The sequence below is a fragment of the Grammomys surdaster genome, unplaced genomic scaffold (assembly GCF_004785775.1).
Source record: "Grammomys surdaster isolate TR1022 unplaced genomic scaffold, NIH_TR_1.0 199, whole genome shotgun sequence".
Lineage (NCBI taxonomy): Eukaryota > Metazoa > Chordata > Mammalia > Rodentia > Muridae > Grammomys > Grammomys surdaster.
In genome coordinates, this window is record NW_021604644.1 from 801,180 (window position 1) to 826,270 (window position 25,091).

General features: G+C 39.1%; 1 protein-coding gene across 2 annotated transcripts in view; it reads left to right on the top strand.

Moving 5' to 3' along the window:
• Window positions 1–10,486: 10,486 nt before the first annotated feature.
• Window positions 10,487–25,091, top strand: part of Tex10 (testis expressed 10) — a 40,827-nt gene continuing 26,222 nt past the window's right edge. The window contains exons 1-8 of one of the 2 annotated variants that reach the window (XM_028770199.1): window positions 10,487–10,915; window positions 13,917–14,105; window positions 15,006–15,718; window positions 16,091–16,331; window positions 21,390–21,502; window positions 22,547–22,785; window positions 23,359–23,494; window positions 24,021–24,196. In XM_028770199.1, coding sequence (XP_028626032.1) covers window positions 13,926–14,105; window positions 15,006–15,718; window positions 16,091–16,331; window positions 21,390–21,502; window positions 22,547–22,785; window positions 23,359–23,494; window positions 24,021–24,196 — 1,798 coding nt within the window. In that variant the 5' untranslated portion in view covers window positions 10,487–10,915; window positions 13,917–13,925. The remainder of the gene's footprint in view (window positions 10,916–13,916; window positions 14,106–15,005; window positions 15,719–16,090; window positions 16,332–21,389; window positions 21,503–22,546; window positions 22,786–23,358; window positions 23,495–24,020; window positions 24,197–25,091) is intronic. The other variant, XM_028770200.1, reaches the window with a different exon arrangement.

Sequence of the window (25,091 nt, forward strand, 5' to 3'; positions counted from 1 at the left end):
CTCCCTCCTTCTTAGCAGTACTAGGAGTTTAACCAATAGCTTTGTGCATTTTAGGCAAGCACTCTGCCACTGAACTACATCCCAGTCTCAACAATTTATTTTTTTAATAGGTCTTTTAACTCAAATCTACCTCTTACTTTTGAAGTATGATGTGGGAGTCCAGCCTCGACACAGAATCTGGGTTCTCAACTGGAAGTAGGGCTATTGGAAGGCACATAATAAACACCCAGAGACAACTAGGGTACAGGCTGACAGGTAAATTTCAAGGCTTGAGGTTGTTGTTTGTCTCTGTCTCTCTCTAAATCACTCTGTCTTGGTCTCTCTGTCTCTGTCTGTCTCACTCTGTCTCTGTCTCTGTCTCTGTCTCTGTCTCTCTCTCTCTCTCTCTCTCTCTCTGTCTCTCTCTCTCTCTCTCTCTCTGTCTGTCTCTCTCTCTCTGTCTCTCTCTCTCTCTCTCTCTCCCTCTCCCTCACCCTCTCTCTCCCTCCCTCTCTCCCTCCCTCTCTCTGCCTGCTGCTTGATGCTGCACCCACTCTGCATTCTCCTGCCCACTCTGCTTTTCTCCTGTGCACTTGTCTTTTCTCTCACTCCTACACTCCTACACACCTCTGTGTGCTCTCCTTTCATTCACACAAACACACCACACACACCTCACACACCTTACACACGCACCCTATGCACTCTCCTTTCACTGACATACACACTGTCCATGTACTCACATATACTCTCTCCTCACACACACTCCACACCCTTTCACACACTCTCCACACTTCCCTCACACACTGTCTACACTCCCCTCTCACACTCTCCACACCCCCCTCACACATTCTCCACATTCACCTCACACACACTCCCCTCACACACTCTCCACATTTCCCTCACACACACTACACACTCCCCTCTCACACTCTCCACCCCCCCTCACACACACTCCACACTTCCCTCACATTCTCCACATTCCCCTCACACACACTCCACCCCCCCACATACTCTCCACACCCCCTTCACACACACTCCACACTTCCCTCACATTCTCCACACTTCCCTCATACACACTCCACACTCCCCTCACATACACTCCATACTTCCCTCACACACACTCCACACTCCCCTCACACACACTCCACACTCCTCATTCTCCATTTTTAACTTGCCCCAGTCTTTTATTGTTACTCCAAAAGCAGATAGAGAAAAATACATTGTTTAATTGTTGCCAAATCAAATTCAAAAGAATAATCACATTTCACAAAGAATTAAGAATTACAGTTGTTCCCAAGTTTCAAGTTTCCCCTATTCCAGGCCTGTGGCCAAAATAATAATAATTGCAAATTTATTGTTATTTAAAATTTAACATTTGACTTATTATACTTCAGAGCTCAGAGCTCTGAGATCAGCTACATACATTTTCCTGTGAAGCTCTAATGATAAATGACATGGGCCAAGCTGCCAGGTAGTGGCCAGAAAGAGTCAGGTTAACCCTTAACTCAGCAGTTCTGCTAGCTTTCTGCTTCTGTACATTGCACAATGACTCTCCTAAGAGTCCCAGTGTTTTGACTTAGTTTTACTAATATATAATTATACATTCTATACCTGCTTATACATATCCAAAGGAGACCAGGGGACACTCTCAAATGTTGTGCAAAACTTATTCATAATTTCAACAACATTTTCCTTTCTTGAGGTCCCAATATTGGCTCTGTTTCACTTTTATAATTTCTTAAAACTTTCTTTGCAAGTCGAACATTAATCCGAAATTACCATTGTGCAGTTATTGCATTGTTTCCAAGAAGAGAGCACACAGCATGTATCATTAGGACTGTGCTATATTGTGCCCCATGCCTCAATTTCTGATTGTTAAGAATCGTTACATCAAGGAACATCTAGTTTCACAGAATTCACCAGAACAGAAGGAGAAGGGAGAAGGAAAGTCAGATATAATAGAATAATTATGCACAGCAAGGCCAACTGAAAAGCAGTCACTACAAATGAAATCTATACAGCAGGTGTCTAGGGCTGAGGTTAGGAGAAATGGGAACAGTTTCTTTTTTACAAAGAGCTGCAGCTGGCAGTCCCTTATTTCTAATGGCGGTCCCCTGGAGGGATGTGTTTCCTGCTTCTCAGGGTCCCAGACACCATCCTTTTTTTTTACAAAGAGCTGCCAAGGGCTTCTGAGATGTCTCCATCTAGGCCTGCTGCAGGCAGCCTCTCTAAATGGTATTCTGTCCCCAGCAGTATGACATTGATTTATATTGTGTGTTTTGATCTGCAAACTTATCTCTCAATAAAATGTTAACTTTCTATGAGCATTATCTGAAATTACCACACATTGTTACCATTGAAATCTTGAAATCTGTCAATCATATACCCCTATAGATGTGACTAATAAAACAAAATACAAATAAAAACTAACAGCTTCTTTAAAACATGAGTAGAGAGGCACATATTGTAAAAATACATGTTACATGAACTATCTAAACTGCCCTTAGATGTGACCCAAGGCATTCACGACAGACACCTGCAATTGTTACTGTGTGGGCTGGGGCTCATGGGTAAATAGGCAGCAGGTTCATAGTTCATCCATTCTTTGAATTTCTGTGAAGAGCTGTGCTCAAGCCAGGATTGCTCTCCGACAATGAGACCCTGCTGCTCCATCTTGGTTAGCGACAGTGAGAGTAGCACTCAAGGTTTAGGATAAACTGTCAGGGCTTTAACTTTAAGACTCAGAGTAGATGCCACCTTTTGGTGGACTCAGCCACAGCCTGTTGGAAGCCCAGTTTAGGTATAATTCCTGCTACTTGAGAATGAGGAAGACAGGTGCTCACCACCGTGGGACACAGAATAGTGCTCTCCGTTCATTGTTTTTCTACACTGTAAATCAAACCCAGGACCCTGCACATGTAAGGGAAACATTCTCCCCCTGAGCTAACATTCCTGGATCCATTTCAAGATAAATATGAAGCAGGGTCTTCTTAAGTTGTTCAAGCTGATCTTAACCTTGTTATTTTCCTTCTTCACTTTCCTGAGTAGTTGGGAGAACAGGTCTGTCTGTGCTACCGCTCCTTCTGGTCATCCATCACTTGCATAATCTTGCTTGTATCTCCAAAGTGGATCTCTTTATTTATGAATAGTCCCACAAGCTTTCGCCACTGGGAATGACCTGTTCATATCTGAAATAACATGTTTTTGCTTCTTCCAGACCAAGCGCTACTCCACGTCACCATCCCCCTTTCCCAGCATTAGGACTTTTCCAGATAGTTAAAACAATTTTCGTATTAGATGGCTTCTATATCACTAGCTACTTAGAGGGCTTTACCAAATGAGCCATGAATATGCAGAGTGGAGGGAAATGGAGCATTTGATTTTAGCTAATTTGTTGACATTATCTATTTTTATGTTTATTCTCACTCTGCTCTTGCTTTAAGCCACAAGGGAAATCTTTCCTAGAAATACTTTCTCATCCCTTTTCCTTTGGGGAATGACCAAGTTTATTGTTCGTGCATGGTGCACCATGACGTGTCCTCGAACGTTACTATAATGCAGCTCTTTACCTCGAGTTGCCTGGATGACTTCCTGACTAGCTATCCAAAGACTCTTTCTAAGACAATATTTATTTTTCCCCTTCTCTCTTTTTCCCCCTCTTTGGTTTTTTATTTGTTTGTTTGGTTTGATATTTGCTTGTTTGTTTGTTTGTTTGTTTGTTTGTATTAAGATAGAATATCATTATGTAGCTCAAATTACAACTTGCTATGTAGCTGAGGCTGGTCTTGAATTCACAATGTGGCGTTGCATGTTACTACAGATTTGGGGGCTACTATAGCATTCTTTGTGGGAAGTTCTTTAGCAGTGGCTGGTGCCCAATTTGGAAGAAAGCAAAAATATCTGTTATTTCATTGCTGCTGGTATGACAAGCTCCTCTGGACACAGAGGCTTAGGATAATAACCACTTATTATCTCACAGTTCTACAGGCCATGAGTCTGAAGTTATGTCAAAATTGTTTAAAGTTCAAGTAAATGTGAACTCTAACCACCACCATTGACTGAATCATAAACGGCATCTGAAGTAAGAGAGAATTAACAGCATCATGACAAGACTTCAAACCCCAATGATGTCATCAGTTAACTGTGTGACACACTTAAGTCACTTAACTGCTCCTAGCAATAGGCCACGTATTATTGTATAATGCCTAAGCCATATAATCATGATGAGAAATTCGGAATTGTGTATAAATGTATATACAATTTTTTCTCATAAAGCCAAATGTAAACATGTGTAAACAAAGCAAATATTTTAAAGAAAAAGGTGAAATAGCTGCTTATATCATAAGGTCATAATTTTTAAATCAGGAGTCACAGAGAGCCTAATAAAATAGGCTTATGAACCTTGAAAAATGTATGCATCATGTGTAACCCAAACTTAGGCCAAGAACAGGTTATTTCCACTGTCCTTGGAGGTCCCCAGGTACCACTCTATGTCACCTTTCATCATATTACACTCTCTAAAGACTAGTCTTTCCAAATCTTGAAATTCATATAAACAGAAGCACACAATTTTATCTATTAATTTTATGTGTATGAATGTTTCACCTGCATGTATGTTTGTGCACCACATGTGTGCCTGGTGCTTACAGAGGCCAGAAGAGGGTGTTGACTCCCCTGGAACTGGAGTTACAGACACTTGTGGGTTGAGTACATGATGAGAGTTGCTCAAATGCCTTGAACTACTGAGCCATCTCCAGTAAGTTGTGTTTCTTAGGGGCTGCCAACTCAGAATCATGTACCTGGCAAGGTTTCAGTCATAATTGGAGAAGAAAGAAAATTCCATAATAACAGCAGGCTTAAAGACATGTGTGACCACCTAGCATGTTCTATAGAGAGTCTGGAAGGAATGCTTCAGGCTGAAAAGATTGATAAACACCTCCAAGAGGATATGGGGGAAACAATAGATGAGGCTAGGGTGGCATTTAAACAAATGAGAACTAAGAAACACAGAATCAAAAGAAAGACAGGAACTAATACACAACCTTCTATAACAACCCTGAATGTTAATAGCCCTCATTCTCTGATCAAATGTCAGAGACTAACAGAATGGATTAGAAATCAGGGGTCTTCGGCTTTTGCTGCCTCCAAGAAACACATGTCACCATCAAAGATAGACACTACCTTATACTGGAAGGATGGAAAAAATTATTCAAAGCAAATAGAACTAGGGAACAAACAGGTGTCACTATGTATTAACTGACAAAGTATACTTCAGACCAAAATTAGTCAGAAATAAAGAAAATTGTACCTACTGAAGGAGCAAATCATCATCAGGGCGTTACAATTCTTAACATGTGCATGGCAAAACCAAGTGGTCCAATTTCATAAAGTAAATTACTACTGAATGCAAAAGCATACTTCCCACTTTAACCCCAACACATTATTACTGGGTATTCCAATACTCCACTGTCACCAACAGGCAGGTCATACCGACAAAAAACGATCAGAGGAACCTTGGAATTAAATGGTGTCATAGAGCAAACAACCCAGTGAGCTTGAACAGTCTGCTCTCTGTCTTGTTGTTATCACTGTTCATTGATAATTTCAATAATTTGTTGTGAATTGTCATTCATAACTTTTGTCTCTTTTAAAAATTAAACATCATATTTAATTTTTCCCAGGCCAGAGATCACATCCAGGGCCTCACTCATTCCAGGCATGTGTTCCACTGGTAAGTTATGTACCCACCCCATTTAATTCTCTACACATTGTGAAACACATCTGTTTTTTCTTAAATTGTTCAAGGCTTCCTGTCTTAAAAAAAAAAACTAAGCAAACGAACAAACAAAACCCTCTAATCTCTTAAATTATGGGGAGTGGGGGGTTGTATAATTTTCCCCTGGCGCATATGCTCTTTTATGCCATTATTTAAATTTTTATAGTGTTGAAGTGCTATCATTAAGCTTATGTCCCCAGCTTCAAAGTTACCTGTCTGTATTCTGCTTTGAGGATGCTGGGTCTGGAAAACCACAAACCACATTAATTTCTTCTTTGCTAGTTGGCTCCCTGCTGGTGTCTGCCCATGGGAGCCTGGAGTGGGAGAACAAAGGAAGAAGCAGATAGGGAATTTATCTTTTTCTGCTTGTTCCTTGCCAGTCACCATCACAGGAGCACAGGCAGTGGCTACTAGGTGGCTATTCCATTCTTACTCTGCCTTTGATTTCAGTTCACAGGTTTTCTGCCTCTTTGAGAGAAGTGTCACTAAGCCACCTCAGTGACAGTAGCCAACATGTCTGTGTCTCTGGAAGTCTTAGGTCTAGCCCAGTGGATTCCGTCTTTTAAACACTCACATCTATCATCCCTACCCTGTCCATGAGTTGCCTTTGATCAATGGAAGTAGCTGCTTCCTGTGGTTGGTCGCTGGTGGTAGATCATTGTCCTTTCTTCCATTTTTGACATTTCAAGTATTTCATACACTTTTTTTTCCTTGTTTGTTTCTGTTTGTATTTTCTTTCAGTAGGGTTTCCCCTATGTAGCCCAGGCAGTATCTTTGAAGCTGAGGGGCACTGGCTTAATGACTAGCAATTTGGCTCTCCAAAAAGTAGTGGCTTAAGCTAGGATTTTTGTCATGCTTCTGAGCATAGATAAAAAGGGAAAAAGTTGTTCATATATTGTAGAGATGTAGGAATACAGATCTTGACATCTGCACAGATGGAATTGTGGCCCCCTGAAGGGTATTTTGACATTTTGACTTCCTTAGATGTGTTGATTTGAAAATGAGGTCTTCATAGGGATGATCAGTTTAGGATGATGTCATTAGGGCATGTTCAATCTTGTGTGATTGGTGGTTCCTTTATGAGAGAGTAGGAGTAGCCGGTAAGCAGCTGGACCCAAGTCTTAGGCAGAGTCCCTGTTGGACAGACTAGCAGAGGAGCCGTGGTGAAGTAAGAAAGATGGTGGATTTCTAAGAGGGCCAACTTGTTCTTCACCGTCCTGACTTGAGCCAAGAGCCTGGCAGCTTAAAACAAAGGCTTTGTAGGCTTTTGTCTCCCACCAATATGTCGCCTGTTGATGGATTGTCTCAAGAAATTCAAGGCCTGCTTAGGCCAAGTCACACAACCGTTCTGGGCCAATCAACCATCCCAGCTTTCTTCAGACTGACCAGCACTAAACACTTGAGAGGACCCCCAAGCCTCAAGACAAGACTGGACTTCTGCTTTGCAGAGGGTCCTTTCCTCTGTGTGTCTGCTACAAGTGTATGTTTCCTCATCCCCCAATAAACATCTTTTCTAACCCATTGTTTCTGTCTGCAGTGCTTGAGCACTCACTGGTGCTACATATCGTGCTTCAGATTTTTCCTGCCTGAACAAACCTGATCAAGACCCTCAGGCTGTATCATCTCAAAAATCCCTTAGTTTGCATATGACAGTAGGAAGCTTGAACACACACACACACACAAACACACACACAGGTGTGCCCACAGAATAGACGATGTACACAATACAGAGAATAGGACCTGCAATGAGTATCTAAGGCTACCAGGAGCAAGGAGTGGAACAGGACAGATCATGCCTCTTAGTCTCCAGAGGAATCAACATTGTCAATGTCTTGATTTCTAGTGTCTCCAGTCTCCAGAACTGAGGACCAATGTATTTCTATTATTTTAGCCAATTGGTTTTGTAAGACCCAAAGGAATGAACACTTGTGTGGCCAATTAGCGAGTTTTAGTTCTCTGTACATTCTAGAATGCCTATTCACTGTAAACAGTGTTTTTTCTGGCCTAGGTCAAGGATCTTGCTAATTAGTGTTTGTTATGTATTAAAGATCTCTAAGTAGACATTCCTTGTAATTGCAGAATTCCTCACTTACCAGTTGAGAAATCCAGTCTTTATGCTCATAGCTTTCACGTTTTAAAGTAGAGACAATAAACTAGTAACCAGTTCGTAACTGTTCTGTTGGCACACCCAGTTTTAAAACTCAGGGGGAATGTATCTGTTTGGCAATTGTGTCAGTCAGTTTCTATGGCTGTGACAAAAAACACCTGAGATAGACAATTTAAAGGAGGAAAAGTTCAGTCTGGTTTATGGTTTCATAGGTTTTACTACATGGTCAACTGGCTTTGCTAGTTTATACCTGTGGTATGTGGAAAAGAGGGGCTCACTTCGAAGTGGCCAGAAAGCAAAGAGAGGAGAAGAGAGAAGAGGGACAAGATTTGACCTTTAAAGGCATACTTCAAAGGCGGCGGGGCGGGGGAGAAGACAGCCCCCACTGGGCTCCTGCCCTCAACCAGAACTACTTCTTACTGCTCATTCAGTCTGAACTTAACCAAAGGTAAGCTACTTAAATCATCAATGGAGTTAGTGCCAATTACCTCTTAGTCGTGTGGCTAGCTGGGGATCAACTTCAAATCCAAAGAACACTACCCATATTTAGACTAGATTTCTTATAAACATTTCTGGGGGTTAGTTTTGCTTGGAAATGTGAAGCTCTGCATTACTTCAGGGTAATATTGGCCGTTTGAAAGCGACTGCTTTCTTTCCCCGCACCATTAGTATTTATATCAGCTACACACAAAGCCACCAGGCCTGCTTTTCTCTGAGTCTATAATCTCTGTTCTACACCAAAATAGGAAACAAAATAACTATTTCTGAACATTACCAAATAGTAGGTGTTTATGGATATTTATTGAGGGCCTACTATGCTCCATACATTGTTTTAGGTATTTGGGATATAGAATGAACCAAACAGAAGTGCAACATGGAACATACATTTTGGTGGTGAGTGAGGAGGACAGGTAGTAAGTGTTACATAAATCACACAGTACATTAGAAGGTAGTACATCCTAAAGAAAAAAAATGTTGAGCAGAGGAGGAAAATTTCTAGATTTAGGACAGTATGTTATGATTTTTAATTCAGGCTACCAGCATAGGCATACCTGAGAAGATGCTTGAGCAAATTCAAGTGAGAACAGTTTATCCCGTGGATTTGCTGGGTTGTGTATTTCAGGCAGATGGAATACAAAGCAAAGGTCTAACTAGAAAGGCAAGGGCGTACATGTCTCACATATTTAAGAAGAGCAAAGAGGTGAGGGTCACAGGGACAGAGAGAAAAGGGAACACAGCAAAGCAGTGCTCAGAGGCTAAGGACTGTCCCAATATAGTAGGACTTGAGGCCATCAAAAGGACTCTAGATTTGGGGGTGGATGACATGGGGAACCACCGAAGAGTTTTAAGTATGATTGTGACATGCTTTGCCATATATTTAAAAATATTTTGAGAGCTGCCCTGCAAATGTTACACTATATGGGGTAAGACAGCCAAAGATGGAGAGAAATGTGTTCCCGGCTCTTTGATCAGGAGGTGATATGGACCTTGAAGGTAGCCAGGGAGATAGTGATTAATAGTGGAAGTCACAGCCACCGGGTTCTCCTCATGGGTTAGAAGCCCTCATGATAGGTCCTAGAAAGATGCCAGCTCTTAAGGTTTGCTTGGGTAACTGGCAAGATGGGATTGCTATTTAAGGTGAAGAGGTTGTAGGAAAACATTTCAGAATGGATGTCCAGAGTTATCTTTTGGTCTTTGTTGACCTTGAGATAGATATACATTGCAAAGCTGAAGGGAGAAGTTCTGAATAAGCTGGTAGCGTTTTGGAGTCCAGGGGGGCATTATATAGACAGCATAAGCATTTATAATTTTTTTCTGGTTTTATAGTTTTACATATAACGTCATTAACTCCCAAGGCAGGTGCGGGGTTGGGGAGGCGGGTTACCTGTGTGGTGGCTTTTTGGATTTATTCTTTATTCATTATCACAGAGTAGGTGTGGTCTTAATTCTGGTCCTTGGGTCTCCTAAATTTAGATATTATTGCTTTATCCCTGCTTAGTATATTGAAGCTCAATATAAGGTATAAGGCTTTTCTAGTTCTTATATGTAGGAAGCTGTAAAAAATAAATTTGAATCCAAGTCGACACTCTGTATCTGTATGCTTTTCCTTATATGTGACTAAGTCAATCTTTGGATGGTTTTGTTTTCAAGACTTCTTTCTTCACATCTTCTTTGTAGGCATTTTATTTGTTTGTTTGTTTGTTTGTTTTTCTCGAGACAGGGTTTCTCTGTGTAGCCCTGGCTGTCCTGGAACTCACTCTGTAGACCAGGCTGGCCTCGAACTCAGAAATCCGCCTGCCTCTGCCTCCCAAGTGCTGGGATTAAAGGCGTGCGCCACCACCGACCGGCTTTTTTTTTTTTTTTTTTTTTTTGATTTTTAGGCATTTTAATGTCTCAAATTTTGTGAATCCACTTGGTTTGAGTAGTAGGAGTTAATTATATGCTGAAAATGTTGAATCAGGGGAAACCCTGTCCTAGGTTTCCGGGAATCTGCCACGAGTAACCTCTTAGCATTTGTCTACTCGGCTTTAGTCCAGGTTACTCTCCCTAGAAATGCTATCATTGCTGTCTGAAACTTTTTCCTTCCTCAGTGAAACTCAGTTTATACTTTTCTCTGGCTGCAGCTCTAGGTCTGAAGAACTGTGGTCCTTGGGGAGAAGACTGCCTTTCAAGCAGGTATAACCAGTCAACATTCTCCAAGCCATTGATGCTGGAAGACCAGACTGGAAGACCTTGCTGGACTCCAGATCTTCCTCCTTCTCCCCTAGCTTCCGGCGCAGCCCCTCTTAGAGGGGCGTGGCGTACCGATCTGGACCCGCCCTCTGGCTGCGCGCGATTGCGACCTGCGGTCACGTGAGCGCGGCGAGGGAGGGGGAGCCCACTTCCGGGCGGCGGAAGGCGACGCGGCCGCGTGAGGACGAGGCGATTTGAAAACACGCTCTGGGAGCGAACGAAAAGCCTGCGGCCGGCGGTACACGGCGTGTTCCTGCGGGCTTTGACGTTCGCTTGCTCTCCGCCTAGTCTCCGCGTCCCGGATCCGTCCGGGCTTTCAGGTGAGCGGCGTCTGTCCTGCCCGGTTCTCTTGGTATGCGGACACGCGAGGCCCAGACGGCGGGATGGGCTGAGGCGGGTACGGCGGCCAGGGTCCTAGCTGTCCCCCCCCCCCCCGAGCGTGAGAGTCGACCGAGGGGCTTCCGAAACGCCTCAAGCGACCGCGGTCTGATTCGGGGCTCGGCAAGTGTTAGGCCGGCGTGTGGGGCTCGGGCCAGAGGTTCCACTCGACGTCCACTGAGGTATAGGAACCATGATTTCTTTTGAAAAAAAAAAGGAAACAGAAACGGGGTTTCCATTTTTGGTGTGCAAGCTCGAAAACGGGTGGGCAAATCTAATCGCTGCCCTCCTTCCCCTCGCCTTGTCGAAGGACCCTCGCTTTCTGGCCCCTGGAATCGGGGGAGCTTTGGAAATGCAAAGGGTTGGAGAGGATAATCACCATCGGCCAATTGCTGCAATGCTACTTTCTCCTTAATTTTTGTCTTTCATTTGGAGAGCGGGAATTGTTGGAAATAAGGAAGGTAATGGGCTGGCCGTAGGGCAAACTATTGGGGAGTCTGCTTACGTTGCAGTCTTCGTCCGCCTAGTAGGTTAGCATTTAAGACTGACCTGCAGCAGGTATGTGTCAGTGCTTGAGTTTTCAAGCGGTTGGAGCTCATCAGAAAGGTGGTCAAGTCCAGTGAGAGCTCAGGCCCGGAGCCTGGAGTTAGCTTCCTTGTACTATCTGCTGCTGTAAAAGTGGTCTAGTCTTTGTGGAGCTATTTGATTTCCAGTGTTACGAAATTTTTTTAAATGGAAATAATAGCAGCATCTAATGGAACTTTTAAAAAGTTCCTAGTAGAAAAAAAATTGTCACTATGTTTCTGTAAATATTTGTCGAGATTTAAAAGAGCTATTAGCCCTCATTTTCCTAACAGATTCACTAGAGGGTACTTACTTGAGGTGATATGGCACAACTTGACATTCAGAACAAGGTCTGATGTAGATTGCTAGAGACCCATCACATACGATAGTGTGTCCAGAAGACAATGTAAGATGTCACAGGGTCACTTTCTGTCTTGTGAACCATTTTCTTTTAACTCTGGAAACTCTCCTGATAAAATTATAAGAAAAACTTACAGAGTATGCTCGCTTAATAGGTAAAAACCAGCTTTCTATTAAAAGTGGCCAGATGAATACCGGGGCCTTCTGGATTTGTGAGGCTTGAATGTTGTGTGTGTGTTGGTCCTGAGACTTTAACATGTCCACGTTATGCTTGAAACATGTATTTTAACTGTCAGCTTACAGCTCTGGGTAAGGTAAGCATGGACAGGGCATTTGCTTATTTAATCTGTTTGATAAGAACTTCTTGACTTATAGACACATAACCACAGTAGAAAATATGTTAGGATTAAGAATTAATTCTTATACTGATTCTATAAATAGTTTGGTGTTTTTTTTTTTTTTTAAATGGAGATGGTATTTTGCTGTGTTGACCAGGTTCCTCAAAGTGCCTTGCGTTCAAGCAATCTTCCTGCCTGTCTAATATTGACACAGGCACATGCATGTACTCTCCTTAAAGCCAGCTCTTAACCTCTTGTGTAGGCAACATCTACTTAAGGGGTCCTAAGGTAATAAATCCATATCGTGGATTTGGATTTGTTGTCATAGTGGAATTCATTCATTCATCCATTCATCCATTCATTCTGTTAGCACTGTAAACTTTATTTTTTAAATCTCCATGTGTAGCATTGTGACTTTATGACCTGAGGTAATTCTGTTGGAGACCGTAAGTGCTCAACTGTTGTGCAGTGGAAGACAGAATTTATTATTTTTGAAGCTTGTGAAAGAAGCTTCAAGAAAAGCTGAACTGCTTACAGATGAAAGTAGCCTCTTTTTTTTAAAAAGCTCACTTAGGGGGAAGATACAGCCAGAGAGGGTTGTGGGAGCCACATTAGTGCCTGCCATGTCATGGTTAAGAAGTGTGCCATTTATAAAGAATAAGAGCAAGAAAAGCTTCCCTATCCTTGTCACATCTGTGTGTAGAAAGCTGTCTGATGGCTATGGTCAGAGGTCAAAGAGGAGACAGTGTAGAAACAAAAAAGCATTTACGAGTAGTCTAGGGTAGAAATAAGGACTTTTTAAATCTAATGACTTTGGAATGGGTAGGAAGCATGCAGAACAAAGGGTTGGTAAACTAGAAAATTAGAATGGAAATTGAAAGATTGTAGGGAAGAGAATGGAGAAAGGTACAAGGTGATCTGGTTATGCCTGAGTTGTTTACTTAGTGGCTTGGCTAGTCTGTTTCTCATTCCTCTTAAATCACATTTCCTGTTATCTTGTTGCTTACCTTTCAGGGGGCGGGGCAGAGGGTAGATACTGTTTTTTTATTTATGACTATAATTTTATCTGATGTTCAAAATGCTTGTGTCTTTATTTCTGTCAGCAGGCTTATTCCTACTCCTGGCTTTCTTGATCCTAAGATACTCATTCCTCCTTCCTGCCTACCTGGACCCTACCTTTTCCGTTTTGTTTTGATTTGATTTGTTGTTTAATTGGTTTGTAGCATCCAGCTTTGATTCATAAAATTTCCTAATTATCTCTTTCATTAAGAAATAGCAAAATTTTCAGACTTTGTTAAATCCTGAGTACTATGCGCTTCTAACAGAAATGTACATGTGGTGTGTTCCAGCAAAAAAACAAAAAACAAAAAGAAAATATCAGGCTTCTTTGTAGCACGTTGACAATTTTATAAGGCTTAGAAAAGCTTGCAAAGTAAGGTTCTTTAGCAAGATTCTTCCCTTTTTGTTAATTACTTGTTTTCAGCAATTCTTAACCAAACTAATTCTTGAATGCTTTAATGGTTTTGTCTGTTGTCCATTCTGATTCTTTGGCATCGTTATTGATGACCATGATTCATGGTGATGTTTGAGATGTTAGAGTAATACAAATATTGGAAAACAACATTTTTATTCTTTTATCACTTATCCTTGCTTTAATCATTGTTTCTGTTCTTTCTGATAGCATTCAAGAATGACCAAAAAAAGGAAACGCCAAGATGATTTTCAGAAAGTAAAACTAAAAGTTGGTAAAAAGAAGCCCAAGTTAGAAAATGCTACAACTACAAACTTTAAGACAAAGTCTATACATTTACCTGAACAACTTAAAGAGGATAGGACACTTCCAACCAACAATAGAAAGCTTAACATAAAGGTAAACTGTAAATCTTTTTTTGATAAGTGAAATTTTTTTCTTTCACATTATGTAGAACGTTATTTTTTGTGAAAAGCTATTTAATCTCTTAAAGTAAATGATTAGCCTTGGGGCCATATGGTGTATTGTTAGTCAGTATTTGGTTTTCATATATTGCCAATGTCTGATCTTGAAATTGTCTTTCCTACTTCAGAAAGTTTTACTAAACTAAATCCATACTGATTGCCCCATAGTAAACTTTGGGGGTGGGGGATGGTATATGTCAACTGGAAGTTATTTTTTGAATTTGTTTTTTGTTTTTTTCCAAGTTCTTATAGCTGGTTAACATAAGATCTTATGGATAGTTGTTTTTTAACTAATTGTAGCACATAGTTCATTACTGGTCTGTAGTAAAGTGTTTGGGGCACATTTGTAAAGAGCTTGGGACAAGAATGGTGATGTATTTTGTATTTTATAAGATTTTTGGAATACCTGTATATGTATTATGCGATATATCTTGGGAGAATGAAATTACCAGATAGTAACCTCTGAATAAAACACACCATGAGGAAGTGTGCAGAAAAATCTTGTTAAGTCTGGAAAGGATAAATTCACTTATAATGTTTGCATTAGTTAGTAGGTCTGCAGTAAATGTTGGCTAATGCCACTTTAAATCATAGTGTGCCAAAGCCTGTATGTAGTTTAATGTAAGAAAATAACTGAAGAGAGAACTATTATGTTTTCATTAGGATAAAATATTTTAAATATGAAAGTGTTTCTGATCTTAGTAAAGTTTACCAACATTTGGAAAATGCTTACAGTTTGAACAAGGATTTCAGTTTATCATAGTTTTAGTTAAAATGTTTGCTTGAATGTGATACATATTAATGTCCATACCTAAAATCTGTATTTGTGTTACAGGATTTGCTGTCACAGATGCATCACTATAGTGGTGGTGTTAAACAAAGTGCTCTTCTCGGACTTAAAGACCTTTTGTCTCAATACCCATTTATAATTGATGCACACCTCTCAAACATATTAAGTGAAGTGACTGCTGTGTTTACAGATAGAGATGCTAATGTACGATTAGCAGCAGTTCAACTTCTTCAATTCCTGGCCCCCAAAATACGAACTGAACAAATTTCTCCATTTTTTCCTTTGGTAAGTGCCCATCTCTCTAGTGCCATGACTCACATTACTGAAGGAATTCAGGAGGACTCTTTAAAAGTTTTGGACATTCTGCTGGAACATTACCCAGCTCTCATTACTGGCCGTAGCAGTATATTGCTTAAGAACTTTGTAGAACTCATTTCTCATCAGCAGCTGTCCAAAGGACTGGTAAATAGAGACAGACCCCAGTCTTGGATACTTTCTGTAAATCCCAGTCGGAGAGTCACTTCTCAGCAGTGGAGGCTGAAAGTCTTAGCAAGACTCAGTCAATTCCTTCAGGCCCTGGCAGATGGATCCAGTAGGTTGAGAGAAAGTGAAGGACTTCAGGAACAAAAAGAAACTCCCCATGCCACTAGCAACTCCATTTTTATCAACTGGAAGGATCATGCCAACGACCAGCAACAGATCCAGGTTTATGAAAATGGGGGTTCACAGCCAAATGTCAGTTCACAGTTCAGGCTACGGTAAGGATTTCAGTTATGTCCACACTCAGTTTTCCTATATTGAATTTTAACTACTGACCATTAATGGCTAATGGTGGAAACACATAATACTTGTCTTTCATAATTTTCATGTAGTTATTAATGATGAGTTGATTAGATGACTCCCAATGGCAAGAGTCATTTGAAAGTGTTTTCATTTGTAGCAAAAGACTAGAAGTAAAACTTAAATTTCTGTTTGCTTTGCCATTTTAGTGTTTTGTTTTTCTTACCAGTTTTGATATATATAATTGATAGTTCATGGTGCTTCATTGTACTGTGTTTTATATTTAAGTTAAGCAAGAATAACACATTTTGTCGTTATTAACTTTTTTCATTCTTACCTTTCCCTGCTAGGTCCTTGGGAACACTAGGCACGGTGGATGAAGACTTGTCATCCCCTGAAAATCTGAAAGGATTCATTGAGATAATAATTCCATTGTTAATTGAATGCTGGATTGAAGCTTTACCTCCACAACTAGCTGCTACTGTTGGGAGTGGGGTAGAGCGAGAGCCTCTACAGGTTATGCAGCAAGTCCTGAATGTCATTTCACTGCTATGGAAACTCTCAAAGCAGCAGGATGAAACCCATACATTGGTAAGAACTAATGGATTTTTTTTTATTTTATTAGTAATTCCTTTTATCATAATTGAGATTAAAAATCAGCTTTTACTACAGGTTGAACTTGTCTTCTCCAAAGACTGCCCACAGTTTAGTGGTGAATTTTTTTTTTTTTGCATAAAAGTACAAATTAAAATAGTTTGTGGGAGGTTATTAAATGGATTTTAATATATTTTCAGTGAAATACATAATAAAGCTGTTTTGTGAGGTTATTAGCTGAATATAATTCATTTTTCAGTGAAATGTATAATACTTTGCTTATTTGTATTTGGTTTTTTTTTTTTTTAAAAGTGATTCGTAGTCATATTAAAATGTGTTGCTTATAGGCCAGATGTTGTGGCATATGCCTATAATCTCAGCACTTGGGAGGCAGAGTCAGGCAGATATTTGCGTTCAAGGTCAGCCTGGTCTACATGGTAAAGTCCAGGTCAGCTGGGACTACATAGTGATACTCTTTCTCTAAACAAAAAAACCAAACAAAACAAGTGTTGCTTGTGGCAAATTGATTAGGAACATTCTGAAGATTTCTCATGGGATTGAAAAGTTGGTTTTTACATGGTTCCTTTTGGGCTAGAGAGATGGCTCAGTGGTTAAGAGCACTGACTGCTCTCCCAGAGGTCCTGAGTTCAATTCCCAGCAACCACATGGTGCCTCACAACCATCTGTAATGGGATCTGATGCCCTCTTCTGGTGTGTCTGAAGATAGCTACAGTGTATTCATATAAATTAAAAAGTAAATAAGAGGTTCCTTTTATTATATTGTGATATCATATGTAGCAGTTGAAGACTATACTGAAGTCAGTGATGGTAATGGAATATATTGTATGTTTGTAGTTCAGGTAAGGTGAAACAAAGCTGTGAGATGGTTTGCTAAATAACCATACTAGAGCACTCAGGACAGCTACAGCAGCTACTTTACAGCATGAGGCATCTGCTCTTCAGAAAATCTCTTGGATTTTTGTCTAGATTCATATGAGACTTTTAAAGTTGCCTGTATACATACAACACTGAGAAAGCATGTCTTTTATTTTTATTTTAGTCTTTATTTTGAGCTGTAGATTAGGATGAGCCATTATGCTGTGTAAGATAAAGCTAAAGATTTTGAAAAGCATTATGGGTTTGTAATTTGTACTAAGATGTGTTTTAAGTTTGTTCTTATATTCCTAGTCTATCACTATCTGCAGGAATGTTTTTAAATTGCTTTTACAACTAGGATAGCATTTAATTGATTATACTTTTGAATTTGGCCTATAAGTAAGTCATTGTGCACATTAGCAACAAAAAAATCATAGTATAGTTGTTTATACTGGGAAGGCAAAGCTTGATTCTCATGGCATTTGTGGTGTAGGCTGACAGTAATGTATATAGCTTAGAAAAATCTATATTTGTAATTTTAGTGGTTCTACCCCAATTCATCATTAAAAATGATGTGCCTTGAAAATTTTCTGATTTAGAATGGTGTTAAAACTTTACATGTACAATGATCTGTCTTTCACTTTTAGTATGCCATTGGATACATTCTATGAGGTATTACTACTTCATTATAAGACATTATATCAGACATTGTTGTTCAACCATAGACTAGTAATGTAAGTGTATTAGTAAATTTAAGGTAGCCTAGGTAAAATTTTTGTATTTGGTTAATTGGTCTATTAAAATGCATTTCAGTTTAATATATTTTCTACTCAAAATGGGTTTGTAAGGATGAAACCCACCAGTCAGTATTTTCATCTGAAAGATGAAGAAAAGTAGAAATTATGATACTTAATATGGCCTTGGGACTAGTAAGAAAATACTAGTGACGAAAATCACTTTTATTATTTCTGTGGTATTTGTGTTTTGAACAGGAGACACAAAATACAGAATCTGCAAATTTTCTAATTGTACTAGTTTCCTCTTGAAATTTAATGGATATTAAAATAGTATGCTTTGTAACTTTTATCATTACAAGACTGTCTAGTAGCATTCATTTACATGAGATACTTAAGGTTTTCAAGACTATGGACTGTTGAAGACCAGAATACTAAATTGAGATAATGTATATAACTGATACAAATAGGGCCAGAGAGATGATTCAGTGGTTAAAATGTTTACTGCTTTTTTCTTCCTCTTGAATGTTTGTTTATTTTTATTTTATATGTATATGTGTCTGCCTATATGGATGTGGGTGTGCCATGTGCCTGATACCTGAAGAAGCTAGGAGAGGGTTTGGATTCTCTGTAACAAATGCTGTGGAAGGTTGTGGGCTCTTACATGGATGCCAGGAACTAAATTCAGGTTCTCATCCACTGAGCCGTCTCTTGCCCTTTGAGTACATAGTGCTGAGGCCATTGGTTTGCTTCCCTTTGCCTAGTTGGGTGGGCCACAGCTACCCTCCAGATGCCTGTAACTCTAGCTCTAGAAATTCAGTGCCTTAGGCCTCATGGGTATAGATTCACACAGAGATACCTACACATAGATGTAATTAAAGCAGAAATCTTATGGGGAGGGCTGGTCAGTTTATATTGAAATAATGTATATGGAGCTGGAGAGATGGCTCAGTGGTTAAGAGCACTGACTGCTTGTCTAGAGGTCCTGAGTTCAATTCCCAGCACCCACGTGGTGGCTCACAACCATCTGTAATAGGATCTAATGCCCTCTTTTGGTGTGTCTGAAGACAGTGACAGTGTACTCATAGACATTAAGTCTTTATATTATATAAATAAATCTTTAAAAAAAGAAATAATGTATATATGCACATGCATAGTCACACATATATTTGTGCTATTAAACATGGAACCCAGAGCCTTAGCTGTACTGCTGAGCTGTTCTTAGCCTCCAGGTATTTAAAAACAGCTTGCTAAACTGTAGTAACTTGTAAGAAAGAGCTCTTATCTTATAAAGAAGGATAAAATTTTATCTGCATAGTGACATTAAAAGGCATTTTAATGTTGTACTTCACCATCCCCACTGTTCCTCTTACCTTCAGTAATAGAATGTTGGGTGACCTGAAGAATGGTTTAATCTATAGGAAGATGGAAATGACCTTTGAGCATAAATCACAGACATAGGCCGAATTTTATTTTATTTTATTTTTATAACTGTAGAGTTTTCTACTGATGAATTGACATCTGGTTCAAGTGTAGTCTTAGGCGTGCTGATTGCTTAAGACTGCTGGAGCCCTTGTATTCATTTGGTTTACTAGTGTTTACAGCACAATTAAGAAATTTAATTTGTGTTCAAATGTTTTTTTAAAATAATTTGAAGTTTTTGGTTTTTGGTTCAAAAACAAATCTCAAGGTACTTTACATCGTAGTGTAGTGATTGAAGACGTGATCTTACTGGAATTACTCATTTCTCATGTATATGTTTAATGTATACCTAGTTTTAAGAATGCAAATGAGAATATAATTTAACAGTGTTATGATCACTATAAATGTCTTGTAGCTTAGAATTGTATTTTTAATGTTTGCTTTACTTCTATTTTTTGTTTCATTAGTTACTTCATGAAAATTAGAAGTTAACGCCATGTTTTTTTTTTTCATCAGTGTATTCAAAAGGATCTGATTAAGTTCATTATGATTTAAAATTCAAGCCAGACATGGTGGGATATACATGTAGTCTCAGTCTTAGGTTTCTGTTGTAGTGATGAAACCCACTACTAAAAGTGACTCGGGAAAGAAAGAGTTTATTTTGCTTAAAATCCCAACTCATTGTTCATTGGAGGAGTTCAAGGCAGGAGCTCAAGTAGGGCAGGGACCTGGAGGCAAGAACGGATGTAGAGGCCATGGAGGGGTGCTACTTCTGGGCTGCTCAGCCTGCTTTCTTACAGAACTCTGGATCACCTGCTCAGGGGTAGCACCATCCACAGTAGCCTGGGCCCTCCCGCATCAATTACTAATTAAGAAAATGTCCTACAGGATTGCCTCTAGCCTGACCTTATGGAGGCATTTTTAAAATTGAGGTTCCTTCTTAGATGACTCCAGCTGTGTCAAGTTGACTTATAAATGGGCTATCTCACCCGACATTCAAGAGATGAAAGCAAAATGATTTCAAGTTCCAGACTACCTTGGATTATGTAGTGATAATTGGTCTTAAAATAATTCTAGGGCTGGACAAGGAGCAAAGAGCTCAGTGGGTAAAGTGCTTGCTGTCCAGGCACAGTGATCTTGAGTTTGATGTCAGCACCCATGTAAATGTCTGGCATTGTGACACATGCACTTAGAATCCCATTACTGGGACAGGTGGATTCCTGGGGTTCCTTTGCTACTTCAGCCTGTTATTTGAGCTACAGGCCAATGAGAGACCCTGTTTCACGAATAGCTCTTGAAGAACAACACTTGAGATTGACCTATGGCCCCTACATAAGCATGCACAATACATAATTCCTCAGATTTACTGGCCACTTATTTTGCCCTTGGAGCTTGGGAACAACACTAGCTATAGTTTTAAGTTCTTGGTTCCTCAGTGTGATGGGTGACTGCTGTATTAGATAGCATGCACACAGAATAGTTCTGTTGCAGAAATGTAGAATGTTACGGTGCTCTTTTGAACTTGAGAGACAAAAGTGTAAGCACTATTGATGAGGTGTTTGTTCACGGTGCCTGCCTTCTGGTGGTATTGATGATAATATAGAATGTCAATTCTAGGAGTAAAGATGACAGTAGAGTGTTAAAGCATACATGGAGACAGGTGAGGAGGAGCACAGAATTCAGGCTGTCAGAAAGTATTCTGAAAGTAAGGTACTTAAAAATGTAAGTTAATGAAAGAGCAAGTCAGAATTTTTCTCAAATCTCATTTACTTTTCTTTGTCTTAAACAGCTGATAAATGTAATACAGGAAAAAATCAAGTGCCCAGTGATATGTGAATAAAATTGGATAGTCTAACAGTTTACTCTGATCTTAAAATTTATTTATGTATTATGGTATTAGCAGATGTAGTCTTATAATGGGACATTAATAATTAGATATTGACATAATTAAATTTCTGCTTGATTTATTAGTTACTTTACATTTTGTCTTGTGTCTTTGCTAATTTCAATTTTATTTCAATAGGAGTCATGGCTTCGAAAAAATTACCTTACTGACTTCAAACATCATTTTATGAGTCATTTTCCATACGCCTTAAAAGAAATAACCAAGCAACGAAAGAAAGATACAAATAAAAGGTATTGCAATGCAGTGAAGTGGACTTAAAATGCTTTATATCCTAAAATTATTAGATAATAGCTTTAACCTGCAATTTTACTTACTGTGAGGCATTTATATCTAAATTTTTATGAAAAGGAAGGAAGGAAGGAAAATAAAGACAGGCCAATCTTGAACAAATCACTTTAGGCCTTAGGACTAGCATTTTGTTTTGTTTTTGTAAGTCTGTATAGAGTTTGTTAGATTACATAAATAAGAATTAAATAAAAATTGCTGAAGCAGGGTAGCTTATTAAAGTTCATCTCTTTTTGTTCTCATATGTATACCAGGAAACTGATAATGAAAGAATAGAGAGAATTGGAGGAACTCAGAAAGGGTAACAGGAGATGGAGTTTAAAAATAATTAAGACTAGAAAATATTTAAGTCTCTACTTCAGATGAGAGCAGATGTGAGAATAGGTTGTGTAATAAAACTTGACAAGCTAGTACAAGCTGGAATAGTAAAATTGTAATTGCCTCAAATGAGCAAACACTTTAAAAAGAACTTAAGATCTGTCAAAACATTCTTAAATATATCAAAGGGCGAGACAGGTGGAGAAGTGCTGAGGCTTTGAGCAGAGTTCAAGGACTTTGCTCAGAATTAATAAGTTATTGATTGAATTTTGCATGAATTCACTAAATACTTGGCTTGTTATAAACAGGTTATTGTAGTAGAGAAAAAGTATTTTAAAGCAGATTCTTTGCTTTCCTGATGCTTTAAATCCTTAGCAAATATGTCAGGATCCTTTCTTTCATTTTTGTCTGTCTGTCTGTCTTCCCTCCCCTCCCCCCCCCCCCCCCCCCCTCCCCACCCCACCCCTCCGCAACCCACCGTCTTTCTTCTTCTTTCCTTCTTTCCTTTTTTCTTTTCATAAAAATTTAGATATAAATGCCTCACAGTAAAGTTGCAGGTTAAAGCTAGTATCTAATAATTTTAGGAGCTGATTTCATGAGTTTTTAGGTTCGGTGAAGTGCTCAAAAGCAGGTGTGGTTTATAGATCTCTGTGTGTTTGTTTTGTTTTTAGCATCAAGCATTGCACTGTTCTCTCCAATAATGTAGATCATCTTTTATTGAACTTAACGCTGTCTGATATCATGGTCTCGCTGGCAAATGCCTCAACTTTACAGAATGATTCCAGTTGGATAGAAACAATAAGGAAATTTGTGACAGAGACCCTTAAAGGTGGCACTAGACTAAACAGTAAACAGCTGAACAGATTGCTTGGAGTCTCGTGGAGGCTAATCCAGATGCAGCCAAACAGAGGTAGGTGGTGCAGGAGAGGAGATCTGGGTCTGGTGTAAATGGTGATTGCCACCCCTCTGTGTAGTTGTGTTGGTTACATTCAAGCTGTCACAAGGCAGATAGCCTAAGTGTTAAGAAGTGTCTCATTCCTTTCTTGGAGAGGGCCCATTCTGAAGCAAACTGGTAAAGATGTTTACCTTCTTGGATGTGCTTATACCTCAACTATCTAACTTGAAAGTAAGTTGAAATTAAGTTGGTTTTGAAGTGAGTTACTATTTTTTTCCCCTTCAAATAAAAGCTTTCCTGTTTCCTTTTCCTCCCTCCCCCCCCTCCCTCCCTCCCTCCCTCCCTCCCTCCCTCCCTCCCTCCCTTCCTCCCCCCTCCCCCACCCCCCTCACTGTAATTTTATAGGTTTGTTCCTGAGAAAAGTGATAATGTAATGTCTGGTTGCTTTGACTTTTGTGTGTTACTGTTGCTGATGTGATAATCATCAGTTGTGTCTAAGACAGCTTTGCCCCAGGAATAAAATAGAAGTACTGTGTATGTGGAAGGAATGTCTGTTCATATGCAGAGTTGTTTTCTTTCTGTCCTCAGATGCTACAGAGAATCTCATTAAGGCGGTTTATACACTGTATCAACAGAGGGGCCTGCTTCTTCCAGTTAGGACTTTGTTAATCAAATTTTTCAGTAAGATCTATCAGAAAGAAGAACTGAGATCTTACAGATTGAGGTAAAGATTTTATATTTACCCTTAATTTTCTGACGAATTATTTTGTAGTCTGTATTTCAATATGATTAAGTCTTTGGAGAAAGTCTATTTGTCATATTTAAGAAATGTTATGAAATTTTATCAAGAACTCTTCATTCTGCTAGGAAACTATACCCATATCTGAACAGACTAAAATAATGCAAGGGTGAAGTAATTTTGTGGGGAAGCAATGTACTAAATACATCTGTTTGTTTCTTATATTGTATAGTAGCAAACGCATATTAAACAGCTCGCATAGATCTAACTGGTGTCCCTTTTCATTTAAAAATTCAGTAGTTTCTTAATTTAGTGAGCAGGACTGCTCCAAAGGGACATTGTCCAGCGTTTCACCTGCTTTCAAGTGCTTAAGAAAACAAATGTGGTTTTTTGTGTATCACTGCCTTTAAATGGTTACATTTAAATAGAAAAAAAGATTGGTTTGGTTTATGTTATTCTTCCCATGTTTATATATTAACATTTTATCTTGTACTTCCTTGGCCTCCTTAAGATACCGAAGCAGAGTGCTATCCCGTTGGCTGGCCGGCTTACCGTTGCAGCTCTCTTACCTTGGCTCCCGAAACCCCGAGCTGTCCACACAGCTGATTGATATTATTCATACTGCTGCATCACAAGCAAATAAGGACTTACTGAAAAACTTACAAGCTGCTGCTCTACGAATTTATGGTGAGTATTGAGTGGTGGAGGTCAGCCTTGGTCTAGTCCAGCAAGGAAAAGGAATGTTAAAGGAGAGTTGGAGTTTTTAAGATTTGCCTTTCTTTTGATTTTCTTTATGTTAAGTTACTCAAAATACTAAACAGTAATTTTTTTAAAGTGTATTATAATAGTTTTTATCTTGTATATTCTCCCTACTTGTTTTGTTGTTGCTTGGAAGGTGTGTTTGTTTGGGACATGGTCTCACAGTGTATTAAGCCCCTCATACCTGACATCTCCCTATCTCTGCCTTGAGTACATGTTCTATGCCCAAGTTGACCTTTTGATTCTTAGTTATCTTTAAAACTTCATAAATTTAACTAATAAAGTACTCTGAAAATCTTTCTGATGCTTTGATGGCAAGATAGTTCTTAGTGTCTTAGATGACTACCATACTAATACTTAATATTCTATTCACCTGTAGAACTGACTTACTATTTAGTGTTTTAAGAATATTAATAAAAGCTTAGTGGCACATATATTTATAAAGTACATATAACTTAGATTTATTAAGATGTGTATCTCATATTCTAAGTTCCATGTTTTTATAGCATATAACTTAGTAATTCCTAAATATGTTTCTAAGGTGGTACCATTATTACTACTACATAATTCTAGAACATTTTCATCACTCCCAAAAGAAACTCTGTTTTCATTAGTCATCTCATCCCTTAATCTTTCTTTACTTAAGCTCCTGACAGCAGTTTCATTTTTTTGTCCATAGATTTGCCTATTCTGGACTTTTAAAAAGGATTTTTAAAAATTATTTTTAATTATGTGTCTGATTGGGTTTATGCCTGAGAATACAGGTGCTGTTGGAGACCAGAAGCTTTAGATCTCCCTGGAGAGAGAGATCTACCTGACCTGG